The sequence below is a fragment of the Montipora capricornis genome, chromosome 10 (genome assembly GCF_036669925.1).
Source record: "Montipora capricornis isolate CH-2021 chromosome 10, ASM3666992v2, whole genome shotgun sequence".
Lineage (NCBI taxonomy): Eukaryota > Metazoa > Cnidaria > Anthozoa > Scleractinia > Acroporidae > Montipora > Montipora capricornis.
This window is the reverse complement of record NC_090892.1, coordinates 11925979-11940978: the sequence shown is the minus strand read 5'-3', so window position 1 is coordinate 11940978 and position 15000 is coordinate 11925979. Positions and strand designations below refer to the sequence as shown.

The 15000-nt window shown below is 40.4% G+C and overlaps 2 protein-coding genes across 2 annotated transcripts in view; one reads left to right on the top strand and one right to left on the bottom strand.

The window, feature by feature from the left end:
• Positions 1-2012, top strand: part of LOC138019046 (threonine-rich protein-like) — a 15812-nt gene extending 13800 nt beyond the window's left edge. The window contains exon 6 of the mRNA XM_068865707.1: positions 1075-2012. Coding sequence (XP_068721808.1) covers positions 1075-1151 — 77 coding nt within the window. The 3' untranslated portion in view covers positions 1152-2012. The remainder of the gene's footprint in view (positions 1-1074) is intronic.
• Positions 1-15000, bottom strand: part of LOC138022058 (zinc metalloproteinase nas-39-like) — a 142343-nt gene that overhangs the window by 35590 nt on the left and 91753 nt on the right. The window lies entirely within an intron of this gene.

The following is a 15000-nucleotide window of genomic DNA, read 5'->3' as shown; positions in this document are numbered from 1 at the left end:
ACTCGGGGGAGTTGGTAGAATTCTCGACAGTTTTGCAAACCCTCGACTGCGTCTCAGGTTTGCTTAACTGTCTCGAATTCTCCCAACTCCCCCTAAACACGAGGCTGTGGAAACACGGGAAACGTCCTCTATTGCTTAACTGAAGAGGACAAAACAGGAGAGCCCGAAAAAAAAAGAAAGAAAAATCTCACCGAGTCTGGGGATCGAACCCAAGCCTCACTGGTACGAAGCAAGTGCTCTCCTCACTGATGATGGCTCAGCCATAAAAAATGACATTTGAATGCGCACATAGAAAATGGGCTATGTAAATTTCTTTACCATTTCCAGGAAACAATTCAAACGAGATGCTAAATAGGAATCTTATGGAAGTGTGAAACGCCATGAGTCTAATGTCTTCAGAATGAGTTGAAGATGTACAGAATTTAGGAATTAACTGATAGGAAATGTCAAAACCTGAGGACTTTTTTTCGAGCATTGTTCACTATCATATTTACTTTTTGTTGATATTCTCAAAATCTGAAGACAATTCCGTTTATCATTATTATTATATTATTATTGTTATTATGATCAAAAAATATGACGCAGATTTTATTTTTTTAAGATGACGTTCTTCTGGCTTTCATAAGATCGGGGGCTTATATCCTGGCGGGGGGAGGCTCTTGTCTCCTGTCTCCGACACACCCAGGAGACAAGAGGTAGAGACTGAGGAGACACACTTTTATGTTCTGTTGTGTCTTGCGGCTTCAAAAGATCAACGTGAATCACCAAATTTAAGCCAGTTTACAAGAAAATATGCGCACACAACTGCAGTGCGCCTTTTAGTCTATATCGTTTCTTCAGGGACGTGGATACCAATCATTTATAGACTACATCTAAAACATTGACCTCGGGGGCAATTTCTCGTAATATGGACAACCGAGACGTACCAGTAATTACCACATGCTTTTCCAGTGGTCAAATGATTGTTGTGAACCGCGGTCAAAGTTAAGGCTTGTTTTAAATGACAGCCCCTTTATCTTTTCATGGTCACCATTCCTTTTTATATTTATACGGTGTGTTTTTTCTTTCTTTTAGTGGAACCCGAAACAGTAACCGAGGTAGAAACAGGAAGCGGGTCGAGTGACAGTGGGAACTCAAGCGACGACGATTAAATAAATCAAATCTTTCCGGCAAACGGGCTTACCAGTTGAAGAGAAGAGCTTTCCATTTTTCGCTGAATATTACCTTTAATTTTACAGACTCTTTAGGCTCAAAGTTTCATTTTCTGTAGTCATTAAAATGATCTCGGTTAAACAATCCACCAAAAAAGCAAATTAATAACATATCACGGCAGCAAAATACTCCAGAAACCAAAAGCGCCGTCGATCATTGATTTCTTTCAGGCAGTTCTTGTGCGCCCTCATTCGCTGAGCGGGGCCTCAAGACAGGATTTTTCTCACGCGTAGTTGTTTTATCTTTTGGCATATTCTTTATCTTATGGATACTAGTGAAGGGAGAACCACAGAGGTATATTATGCGAGTTAACTTTGTCCAGTATATTTTGGGTTGACTGAGCTGTGCAGAGTCTGTTCTGGTTACAGTACAGGTCAATGGTTCATTGAGATGAACTTTTCAATTTTAATTGCCACACAAACGGATTGCCAATGCAATTTACTCAGATAAACATGGTGAAACAAACAAAACAAAAGTAGGGGGAAAGTTAAAAATAAACTTAACATATGTACTCGCTGAGGACAGTGAGAGGGGGATTTCTTATATTTCTGTTCATAATTAGTTTGTACAGAAAACAGAACGGACCCGCCTCAAAACGTCAAACATCTGTGATGAAGGGAATTCACTCGGTCGAGTTTTCATAAAGGACGATGTGACACACCCTCCTTCCAAAGAGTTGTCAGTTAAATTACCGATCCTCCTTTTCAATTTCGCTTGGATGAGGCGTGTCAAAGATACCACATATTTAGAGATATTACACTCAGCAGTACATTTTGATAATGAATAAAGACTAAAATCCATTCGGTCTCTTGGAAGGCATTACTACTTATGTTCTGAATACGTATTGAATTTGAATTTGGGAACAATGAAGTATTCTGCCGTGGCCCGGTGTGGAACACTAAAAAGACGTGAGCGCGTGTGAAGTGGCGTTTGGCCCCGGTGTAAAATCGACGTTGAAGCTCCCTAGCCTTTCGAAGTGCGGCTGCATCTAACTCTCGTAAAATTCGCATGACCATGTCTCGAGGAACGGCAACATTGCAGCTTGTTCTTAGCTTATTTCACATTCTTCGATATTCAAGCTATTAAGGAGTGATGAAGAGCGTTCAAATTCACGTTTGATTATTTCCTTAGTATTCCACACACGATGAGGAATACCCCATTGTTCTCAAATCTTCTCTTCCAAATTTATGGCAGAACCATCGTACTTTCTATTATAAACTCCTTTCTTGAGAACTCCATCATTTTGGAGGCGGGAGAGGCGTGTGACGCTCACTGCCTGCTGGCGCAAGTATCATGCATGTGACGAAAAACTATTTGTGGCTTCGAGGCTTCGAAATATGTTTTAGTATTTCACAGCGATTCTTGGATTGCAAACTATTTTCGAATTTTAAGAAAACGCTATTTGTGGATAAATAATTGCGTTCCGACGAAGGAGGACGCATTTCTAGTCGTGTCGTTTTACGAATGTCCCAATTATGTTTCGCGGGCTATCGATCGTGATGCCATGCGATTTCAGGGTTTGGACGCCATCTTGGACTGGCTGGCCGGCACATCACCTCAATCTGATGTGATTGTGAATTTGTCATGCCTCGACATCGGGTTTGTCTGAAGCTACTTATCAGAACCAGTCGAAAAATGGTTGACATTTCTTGTTTTCTTTTTCTTCTTGTTTTTCGTCTTTTTTTCAACTTGTCGGGAAAAGTCTTTCCTATCACTCCCTTGATAAGTGGTGTATTTGTGCGTAGAAGCTTCTGCGCGTATTTTGGTAGGATTTCACGGGGTAGTAGAAAGGCGTAGATTTCTCTGGTTGACACAGTACAATATTTCAGTAACCTGCAATAGCGTCAAAGATTGAAACGGAAATGGCGTTTTGGAGAATCTTTAAACAAAACATACCATTATGGAGCTAAAGAATGGAACGTCAATTGGATAAACAAGACAGGCGGTGAAAAATAAATATCTGGAATCTTGAAAGCGACGAGTAATGGACTTCGACAACAATCTTTCGCCCGTCGACCCGTAATCAAAGTGAGCTGTAGTTCTAATTTTATACCAAGTGTGGTAGTTTTGTACAACTTATAGGTTTAACAAAGACGGAGGAGGAATTGAACAACTGAAGTGGATCTGTGATCTCTGTTGTCTGGCTTATTTATATTTATTTGTACTCAACTCTGCACAGTCTTCCGGTAACAATTGGAAATTTCACTAATTCTTGTTAGTCAAAAATTATTTTAAAGAAAGCTTGTTGCCCATATTTTGCTAACCTGCGATCAAGCGTACTTTTCTTGAGACAGGGCGCTAACTCTGCCGCCCACCGGTCAACACTGATGTTATCATGTGTCATGCTATAAATGTGAGCCAATCAGATTTTACCGGAAATTACCTGCAAGCTGTGATTCAAGTAAAGACGCGACAAAAACAAAATACAGTAGCACTCTGGCTTTGATGTCTGCAATCAAAGCTATTTCTGCAAATCCTGCTTGACAGTTGGTGCGGTTTCTCTGTTCAAACCATCAAGGAACAAAGAATTTCGAGATAAAATGGCAGAAAAAGCCAGAATTCATCATGTCATCAACAATAAACTTTATTTGAACTTGAATATTTGAGATGCCAATAAAAGATGCTATAAAAATAGATATGAGGAAAATGGACTTTGAGAAATTCTAGCAGCTACTCAGCTATCATTTTGTTAGAAGTGTGTTCAGATTGTTCAGCGATTCCGTAACCAGTGTCGAATTTCTCTGTCAAGCTCGGCTGATTCCCCGAATGAGGCGGCAGTGTCGCCCAGTGGTAAGGGCGCTTGCCTTGAGATCCGGAGATCCCGGGTTCAAGACCCGCTCTGACCACTCGTTGAATTTGTTCCTGGTAGTCCCTGGTTCAACTTCCCAGCTGCACTTGTAAATAGCCAACTGGTTTGCCTCCGACCAGTTGGGATTCTTAACAGTTGTAGATGTTGTGTTCTGTTGTTTCGTTGATTGTGTTTCATTGGCCCTGAAAATCCCCTATGGGGAGCGGTCAATTAAGTATGTATTGTAGTGAATGTGGCAGCCATAAAGTTCTATTCGGTTCCTTTTTGGAATATATTCCAAAGGACTTGCCACAACTACAGACGTTTTCGAGTTGGTGGAAGAAGAACGATGCATTTTCTTCTAGAATGTTGGGGCCTGTATTAACAACACTATTGCCAAATCCCGTAGGAAGTACAACTGTAATGTCTTCTTTGACTCAAACGATTCTTCGGATGCATTCTCTCCGCTCTTCCTTTTAAGGTTTTTCAAAAAAAATCTGAACTCGAAGCAACAGCAGCTGTAAACAGAGCCTAAACATCACTCGTGTTCAAATCCTTCTCGGCGGCCATAATTTCATCAGCTGTTAACCGATTTACAAGAAGTATGATTGCAATTCTGTAACCAATCGGAGCGAGGCTCCAAGAGCTCTATTATTATTCGGCCAATCGGAATAAAGTCCAGATTCTGGACTACGGGTAGACGACTCGTTAAAAAATTGTATCAGGCGGACTTTTTAGCGCCCTGTCTCAAGAAAAGTACGCTTGATCGCAGGTTAATCTTTTGCTTGATAATTCAAGTAAAGGGTTTTTCATTAAAGGGTTTGATGCTGAACACCGGTGGGAAATTTATTTAGTTGCGTTTTTGACACGGACTGTGTTGGCAGCTTGTTTGCAATAATAGCAAATATGTTGTTTGTTTCGATAAAATTATTTTTGGATGGAAAAGGTTTTTGTGAGATTTTAATTGCTTTTGTGAATAGCGTTGTGTATTATCCAAAGTTAACTGCATATGGGCCCGGACGCACTGGGCAAATTTTTGTTTATTTTGCGAAAAAATCTGTCACCAGTTTCCTGAGACAAGTGCGCACGGTGATTTCCAAATTTTGTCAAGGTTTACCAAACTTCAAAGACGCCGTCGTCCTGCCTCGGAGCAGGACAAATTTTTGTCAGGCGTGAAATCTGACATATTTGTTAATTAACACGCCATGATTTGAAGGAAAATGTCAATCAAGAAAATTTGATCTCTATTTTTAGTCGGATTTCAGTCGGCCTTCTAGGGACAAATCTGTTGTGTTACCGAACCCGTTGCAGTCAAACAAGGTGAAGCCTCCACTGGCATAGTAGAAGTAGCAACTGCATCTGCTGGAGTTGAACGAATTCAAGGAAGAAAAAAAAATTGAATACAAGCAATAATATGCCGAGGAAACATATTCGATCGAAGCTGTTAAAGATCACCATAAGCCCATGACTCCTGAGATCTCATGTAACCTTTCCGGAGAACAGCGCGCAAGCGATGGTGTTTATTGACACTTGTGGTTAAGAAATATTTTGCTGTGTCTCAGTGCGCCCACGTTTGACGAATTGAAAATTTGGCAGAGACAAATTTTGTCGAGATTTTTGGAAGGGCCAAACAAATTTTGTCAGCTCAGTGCGTCCGGACCCTATGTGGAATATTTGTTTACACATCCTAAAGTGTCGTTAATCTTATTTAGTGCGCACAGGGGGAGCTGCCTCAGTCTGATCTTTGAGGCTTTTGCTTCGGACGCACTGGACTGACAAAATTTGTTTGGCTCTTCCAAAAATCTTGACAAAATTTGTGTCTGCCAAATTTTCAATTTGTCAAGCGTGGGCGCACTCAGAGTCAGGGACACGCAAAATATTTGTTAACCACAAGTGTCAATCACAAAGAAATAAACACCAAATACTCCGACTAAAAATAGAGATTAAATTTTCTTGTTTGAAATTTTCCTTCAAGTCATCATAATCATGGTGGTTTAAAATGGCAAATCTATTAGATTTCACCCCTGACAAAAATTTGTCCTGCTCCTGGGTAGGATGACGGGGTCTCTAAAGTTAGGTAAGCCTTGACAAAATAATCACCGGGCGCACTTGTTTGTACTCAACTCTGCACAGTCTTCCGGTAACAATTGGAAATTTCACTAATTCTTGTTAACCTTCAATGGCGTCGAAAGTCATTGTAACGCGACAACATTTCAACAACTCATCAAACACAACATGATATACATAATACAGTAATAAGAGTGGATTTGTTTGGGCTAATAGGCCTTCCAGGGCCCAACTCAGTGCTCGTCAAATTCTTCTTTATTAACTTCGCTTGCAGCCAACCACAAGAAAAGCTGTCATCTTCAAAGATATATTCGCAAGGAACCTCGAGACCGTAGCCACCTCCTCCGTTTTACTCGTTTCCCCTTGATTATTACTTTTGTGCAGTTCGTAGGCCTCTTTAGAAATTTGCGTAACCACATAGCCATTAATGCTGGGACATAACCAATAACTTAAAATCTGTCAGTCACATTATTTGGATGAACGTCATCAGCTTGCTTGGTTTCCTTCTCGCCAGATTTTCCCCTTACAATCGCAACTGCATTTTGAAGCCTTGATATTGCTTGGCTAACGCATGAGTTTATAAACATCTCCCGTTGTTGGTTTCCACTCAGTCAAGTACACGTGGTATTCCCTAATAAAAGAATTCACCCTTATGATAACATGAGTGACAAATTACTCCTTAATTTTGGCGCGAAATTTCAGCGTTAATTTATAATTTCACATGTGAAATTACATTGTTGGCATGGCAACTTTTCATATAGTGCTAAAATGGCGTCTAGGTTTGAAAATTAAGAAGTAACTTGTCACCCATGTTATTAATAGCTAATCAAATGGTATACCGGTGAAATTAGGGAATAATTTCACTTGCGTTTTGTCCAAAATCAAATAATTTTCCTCGACTAAAGGCTCGGGAAATTATTTGAATTTGGACAAAACGCGCGTGAAATTATTCCCTAATTTCACGCGTCACCATTTGATTACCCATACTAATTTCCAGAGAAATTTCAGCCATTTCGGCTCACGTTTGGATCTGCCTCCAAGAACCTTAGTGACACTTATCACAGTGTCACACAAAATCTTGAAATACCGCTCCAATGGGAATCAAGCGGCGTGTTGCCAGAATGGTTATCACATTCTTTTTGTTCCTGTTGTCGAATGGAGTCGTTATTTGAATTGCATCACGGTTGTGTCAGTAGCCCAGCGGAAATGTCTTGTATGAGTTTCTGTCATAGCTGCAAAGCCGAAACCAAGTACATTTGTTTAATCTGTCAAGGACCAGTATGTAATAGACCAGAGTGCACCGTGTTTCTTCCCGAGGAAACCTCTAACTGGAAATCTGGTTCCTCCGTATCAGTATGTTGAAGCAGACTGCAAATGATACTTCAAAGCAAGATGTAGATTGCTCCGCAAACCAGCAATGACCAGAGTGCGGGAGCAAAACCACGGAAAAAAGCTCCGCAAACCACAGGTGCCAGGGAAACAGCAAAGAGGAACTGAAATGATCAACTACGCGAAGAATCACCCCAAAGAGGGCTACCGCAAAGTCGCCGAATAATTTGGCATCGGTAGGACGCAGACGCAGAAAATCCTGAAGAAGAAAGAGGTGATTCTCGCTGAGTAAGAAAACAACATGCAATCGTGTGTAAGATAAGGGTCCGCTCAGCTAAGGATTCGGATGTTAATGAAGCATTATGGGAGTGGTACACTCGCTGCAGAGAATCCAACATCCCTGTTCACGGCACGAGGCTGTAGGAGAAAGCTCTGCCAATTCCAGACAAGCTGGGAATAAGTGGCTTTACCGCCTCAAATGGATGGCTGCAACGTTCTAAGCAGCGTCACAACCATCAGAAAATGGCCAATGCGGGAGAGGACGGGATGTGAGCGAGGAAATGCTGGAAGGTTGAAACGAGCGCGTGAGAGAGATCACTCGAGGATGGAGTCCAGAGAATGCGTGGAACATGGATCAAACCGACGGCTTTTGGAGAGGTCTACCTGATACAAGCCTGCGAAAAGGGACGGCTATGTAGGGGAGGAAAGCAGGCCAAACAGAGGCATACCTTGGCCTTTTTTGTTAATGCAGCGGAAAATACGCCCATATGGTATTATGCCAAAGCGAAGGCTTGGATGAACACCGAGAACATGAAAGATGTTTGGCGAGATTGAATGAAAAGTTAAAGAGGAAAATGTGCAACATTTTGCTGTTGATGGATAATGGTCCGTGTCACCTTCCTAGCATTGCCGATAGCTTTTCAAACATCAGTATTAAGTTTCTTCCCAAAAACACAACGTCAAAGACGCAGCCCCTTGACGCTGGCATCATTGCGAACTGGAAGGTCAAGTATAAGAAGAAGCTTCTACGATATGTTTGCTCTAAGGTTGCCGGCGTGAAGAATGCCAGCGAAATTGTCAAGTCCATTAACTTGTCTATGGCAATCGAATGGGTAAGCCGGCCTGGAGTGAGGTGTCGCAGGATACGATTGTCAAGTGTTTTAAGAAAACAAGGTTGTACCCACAGGAGGTAGAAGAGGATGACGATCCTTTGGAAGGCGAGGATGAGTTATCTGCCTTGAAAGAGCTAACGGACAAGGTTGGCTCTTCCTGTGATGCTGAAGTGTTCATCTTCGCAGAAGACGGCATAGATGTATGCTTAGGAAACATCAACAAAACCAATCCCAACTGGAGGAATGACCTAAGGGAGCAAATTATTGGTGACTAGGATGTTATGTTATCTGCCCCAGCTGAAAACCAAGACAGAAGAAATGAGGAAAAAGAAGAAAAAGATAAGTTTGACCCAGAGCTCAAACAGCCTGTCATAAAGACGGTACAAAAGGCAGAGGAAGTGGCTGAACAGCTGAAAGACTTTGCACAGTTTAACGGTCATGAAGAACTGTCGTTGGCCCTAAGCAAAGTGAGCGATTTGCTCCATCAAATCAAGTTACGCAGCCCTAAATTGCAGACAACAATAACTGATTTTTTCTCATCTTGTTGAATGCAAAACTTTATTAATGTGGTTTACAACAAAGGCGATTGCCTTTCAAACAACATTAGTACTGTATAAGCGCGAACTTCCTTGAATTTCTTGAAGTTTTTCTAATATTTTGTGTTCCTGTTGTTGTGAAACGGTACAATATACTGTATACATGTCACAGTTCCATTTTTACCATATTTCATACTACATTTTGGGAAACCTCTATTAAGCGGTCAACCTCTATTTAGCGGTTAGTTGGCTCATTCCCGACTGTAATGCGCTTCATTGCATCCCGTGGGAAGCAGTCTCAGCTTGGCGGCCAAAACTGGTTTCTCGAGAAATATGAACTTTCTCTTCGCATGGAATTGAGGTTCTGGGGTCGAGCGACCAGAAGCATTTTTTTTTCGTCCTCGACCGTTCATTTGGTATCATTGAGCGTTCTCTCCGACCTTGAAAAAAAATCCTCTGGCACCCAGGGTAACCATCATGGAGCTCAAGAATGGAACGTCAATTGGATGAACAAGACAGGCGGTGAAAAATAGATATCTGGAATCTTTAAGCGACGAGTAATGGTCTTCGACAACAATTTTATTTTTCGCCGTTGGTTGTCAAGTGAGCTTTGTTTCTAATATTTTACTAACTTGGTATATACAACACTAAAATCAAATGGCATTTTTTTGTGGATTTAACAAACATTGAAGGAATCGAACGCCTTGAATGCATCATAGTGTCGTAGTGGCAATTTACATTTATTTTGTACTCAACTCTGCAAAGGTAAAAAAAAAATGGAAATGTGCTTCATTATTTATGGTCAAGGTTCTTTCCAAAAGGGTTTGATGTGAACTGTCAGAAATTTGTTAAATTGCATATCAGAAATAACACACAAACAGCGGTGACAAACATCAGATTTAAACTTTGTGACACGGATTGTGTGTATTGTTTGCACGCCCGCAATTGAAAATAGGAAGGGTTTTTTGCCTCTAATAGCCAATATGTTGTTTGTTTCAACAGTTTTTTCCTTTTCGCCGGAAAAGATTTTTGTGAGATTTCCAACCTTTGTGAATTTATCATGTTGTGTAATTTTCGAGCTTAAGGAGGCTCGAAATAGTTTCTCCTTTTTTCAAACAAATAAACATATTCTGTCCTTAGATACAGTTAGGGCAATCATATCAAGACGAAATTTGGCCAGGGTATTAAGTACCTATCGTAGATTTCTCACATTATGTTTTCCTCCAAAATAATGCTACCATGGCAACGATATTAGGCATTTCTTTGAGCCTTAAAATCAACATATGTTGTCCTTTTTGAAGTAACGGGACGGTGAAATATTCCCATTCAGCTTTACCAGATAATGTTAGAAATACTCTCTAAAATATTTAAAATTCAACAAAATCTGTAGGTCAGTTTTTCAGAAAAATAAGTTTTTTTGAATTGACTCTAATTTTTTTTTTTTTTCACCTACAGAATTTTTTTTAAATTTTAAAGACAAACGGTTTAAATTAATCTAAGCTAACATGCAAAAAATGAAAAAAATTCACCGTCCAGAAGCAGAGATATAAACGAGTAAAGTTGCAAAATCAGGAAAAATTAGGGGGTTACAAGATCAGCATTTACGCATGCGTCACCCGCTCATTCGAGTCCGCGCGCGAGTGGAGCTACAGGTCAACACAAACGGACTTAAGCGACTATTAAACCGTTTAAGTAGAATTTTCGTAGTTTTCGTGAATAGGAGATGTCTATTTATATTCCGTGTATATAGGAATTGGAGAAAGGTAAGCGAAATTAGCGGTATTTGTTTATTTCTGGTGACCCATTTGAATCATGAGCTGACGCAAGCAGCTTACGAGTTGCGTGTGTGGCTTACGCGCGCGCGCTCAGCTGAAAACCCTTTCGAGCCTCCTTAACAACTGTCGCCTCGACCGAAGCCCCCACTCGCTTTTCACACGCAGTTGTTTTCGTTTTCCCGACTATCTGGGAGCCTGGAACAGGCTACCGTTATTGACGTTAACGCTGATAGAAATCAATATTTCCGTGAATTTTTCGGGTTTTGAACTTGCACGTTATCACTGAACAAAAACATAATATGATTTAAGTAATAGAGGGGTGGCACTTTTTCTGCCTAAATTAAGTATGAGATGAGAGTTTCGAGTTTAGTGCGTGATATTGCCTTCAATTCTTAACATATCAAAAATTACTCAAAAATTCATCTGTGACTACGATGCAACAAAATGCCGTCATTTTCACAATAAAGTGAAGGGACAGGAGCTTCTGCAGCAGACAGACTCGGTCGTTCTGAGTTTGTTGCCTCAAAACTAGAAGGCAATATTAAATACCAAAAAACTAAAACTGTATTCAAATATTCAATCTATTACCTTCGATATAATATGTAGTTTGACCCTATTCAAGAAATAGCGGCGGAACAATTTTATTTTTCCGCGGACACCTCATTTTCGTTTTACCGGGACCTTAAAGTGCTACTATGACCAAAAAATCAATTTTTATTTTTCTTTGGATCCAAAGTTTAGTTAACATAGTCTTGAAATCCGGATTTCAAGACTAGTATGTTAACTAAAAACTAAGTTACCCAAGTTTTAAGCCTTGCTTTAAAAAATAATGTTTGTTTTAACTGGAATTTTCTTATTTTGGTCCGCCATTACCAACTTTAAAATCTTGAGGGAGCTGGATCGATGAGAAAGTGACGTCAAAGACTCAATAGTTTAGGAATGCAATGCGTGTGAACGCGCTGACTCAATATGCAGCACGGGAGTTTCGGGCTTTCAGACTATTTAACTCGTGTTTTGCGTATATAATAAGCTGCGTTTACACGCTAAAATTTTGAGTCAATCACGTCACTTTTCTTAGAACCAACACGCTGAGGTCCATTCGGTCAGTTTTGAACCTGAGTAATGGCGGACCGTGAAAACCAAAACTTACATACAAAGTAAACAGCTTTTTGGACAAAAATCAAACGTCAAAATTTTGCCAGTCAGGTGTTAAGCAATCACACTTTCAAAATTTGAAGAAAAAAGGAAGTGAGTTTTTGATCATAGTTATGTGATTGTCAATGATAATAAAGACTCGATTTCAAGGAAGAAATACAGGTCTCGATATGCAAAAATTTGTTTACTTTAGTTGTGATGTGCGTGTGAATCGACATAGACGTTTACAGAGAAAAGGCAAAGACGTCTATTTTACAAAAGCAGAAAAAGGAGGAAACTTACTTGAACAAATTTGATTAAAAATGTGCCGAGGTCATTCATCCACATTCATCGTATTACTAGGGGATCACTTGCTCGTAAACACATGTAAGTATAGCTACTACCTCAGATATGCTGCTTTTAAGTCAAAGCACGTGGTATGTAGCACCTTTCCAAAGCGCGCGTGGAACAGGTAAATGCAAAATTAAAGTTAAATTCAATACAGAAGTCTTGAATATACTGGTAATGTACATGGAAGTTGCACAATAGATTCAGCTTACTGTATGTCTTGGATAAGTGCTTTTCAAGATTTGATCAGAGAGAATTATAAATTCTTTTATTTTGACCATTGGGTGCATCACTGTGAGTATGGTATACTTAAATTATTTGATTCTCATGCTATGGATTCATTTGGTATGGCCATCCTTAAGGAACTTGTGTACTTCTGGAAGTACAGACTTTGATTAAATTAACAGAGTATTTTCAAGTGTCGAGATACTTCATTTGAACTACCAAAGTGCACATTTTCACGTGTCGCGCACGTGACAAAGTGACCTTAAACACTGAGCAAAAATTCTCATCGCTCAGTGAAAAGCAACGTGCTTAGCCATTTTGGAATAACTACACTATTTCACCTCGTTTCCAGAGTCCCGTGGTCATCGTTACCACCTATAATGAAAATAATCCGGGTCCGGTTATTCACTACATACACATTCGAACATCATGCGAAGTGCAATGTAAGTCCGATGCGCTAAAGTAACCATACACCAAGTGCTATATTTTTGCAGGCCTGAGTTAAGGCTAATTGTGTAGCCTCTTGTTACAGACGATCCTAAGCTTATCACAGGGATCCTTTCATATGCCAAAGCTAGGGAATGTTGATACATTAGTTCTTTGAATTTTGGCTTTGTAAGCTACATTAAAATTTCTTCAAACCAGAGTATCATCAAACTATGTCTGTCATGTTCAAATATTTGTGTTGCCATGGGAGCGTCTTCCGCCGTTTTGGTTGCATGCCTGACTAGTCGGCGCGCGAACGTGGTGTCACCTTGCACGTAATGAACATAGGTCACCTACAAGTACGTGATTAAGTATTAAACAAGAAGTCTTTTTTTTTTTGAGCTTCCGGAGATTCAAACGAGGACCAATTCGACGAAAGCACTCACTTCGTAGTCAAAGGTCCAATGAAATTAATGGTGAGAATGCAGGGAATTAAATTGACGTCGAGGATTCTATCGACCGCTATCAAAACGACCATCTTCGAAACAAAGCACATTATTTTCACGGAAGTCTTAAAAGCTAGTAGGTGAAACGCAGTGTAGTTATCCATGGGAATTAATCAAGTTGCCAGTGCTGTTTTCCAAACTAATTTCCGGTACTGTGAGTACATTCCGTTCGAAGTTCTGGCAAATAAAAGGAGAGATCAGTTACCTTAAGCGCCTCCCACAAAGTCGTCCTCATTTCCTTAAAAGGTTGCATTTCTTATGTTTCCCGATCTCAGAGAATTTTAGAGCGGAGTTCAAGAAATCAATGATTTATTATTGTGTCCCCGTTGTTCTTTACAGATATAAGGGAACGGTGATGACGGCAACGAGAACGTCATCTCACAATAAATTCGCGTTACTGTAATCACTTTGTGACCATATTAAGACAAGGGTATGGTAGTTCCTCAAAGATGACAATGGTAGGAATGGCGTTTAAGTAGGGCAGACAATGAAAATTTATAACAAGTGTTGACGTTCTTCATAAAACTTGAAATTTGGCTATTTCACCTTTGTTGTTTTGCAGACGACTTCAAGAAATGGACGAAGGTGCACCAAAAGTTGAAACTTGCAATTTAGAGGATTGGTAACGAGCTAAAACCATCGCCGACCTCTCCGACTCAATACAAATTTGAGTTTTCGTATGTCGCGAATGATCGCCGACGATCGAAAAAATCTGGGACACGTCTGGAAAACAGAAACGCTTCCTATTTTCCCGATTCGTCCACGACGATACCAGATTAATCATCGGAGATGTCTACGATTAATGGTTTTCATTAGTCGGGAAATTTTGGGAGGGTCTATGTGGCAATTGTCTCGCCAAATTGCAAGGTTCTAAATTGTTGAAATGGAGCACATTCGAATTCTCCGAACATGATCCTCGACGATACATCGTAATAAAGAATAAACACTTAAAGTAAAGTAAAGGAAAGCGGCCATATTTACCCTCGATAACTCGTAACAGTAACTTTAATTACTGACAAACCTGAGGTCGACGGAGTGCTCATTTTTACTCCCACCTCTCCATCGACGCTCTGTTTTACGGGTATTTAAAGCTACTTCGCGACGCGGAAAGGAAAGGAGTCGAAACAAGGATGCGAGATCCGGGAATCGAACTCAGGACTCTTGCACCAAGGCGCGTACTAACCGACTGTGCCATACTTGCTTCTGCAAACGACGTCTACGAGGTGGGTATTGTCTCGCTCGCGAGACTTTTCGCTGAGCCCTTAAACGTTTGGGGACAGGTATCGGAATGGAACAGCACTTTAGTGGTCAGTCGATTGTCCTAGATTTGCCCTTAATTAAAAATATTATTAGGCTTGATATTGTTAGGGCGCACAGCGGAAGCCTTGGCGGAGTTAAGGCGAGCTGAGTGAAAGACCTGAATAGTTTCTACAAACTTCCAAAAAAGCGTCTAGATGAATTCAATAGGACTGACAGATTTCGTCTTTTACAAAGATGGTTTAATTAGAGACCTTTCGCGTTCGGGTAAAAATATCATCATCG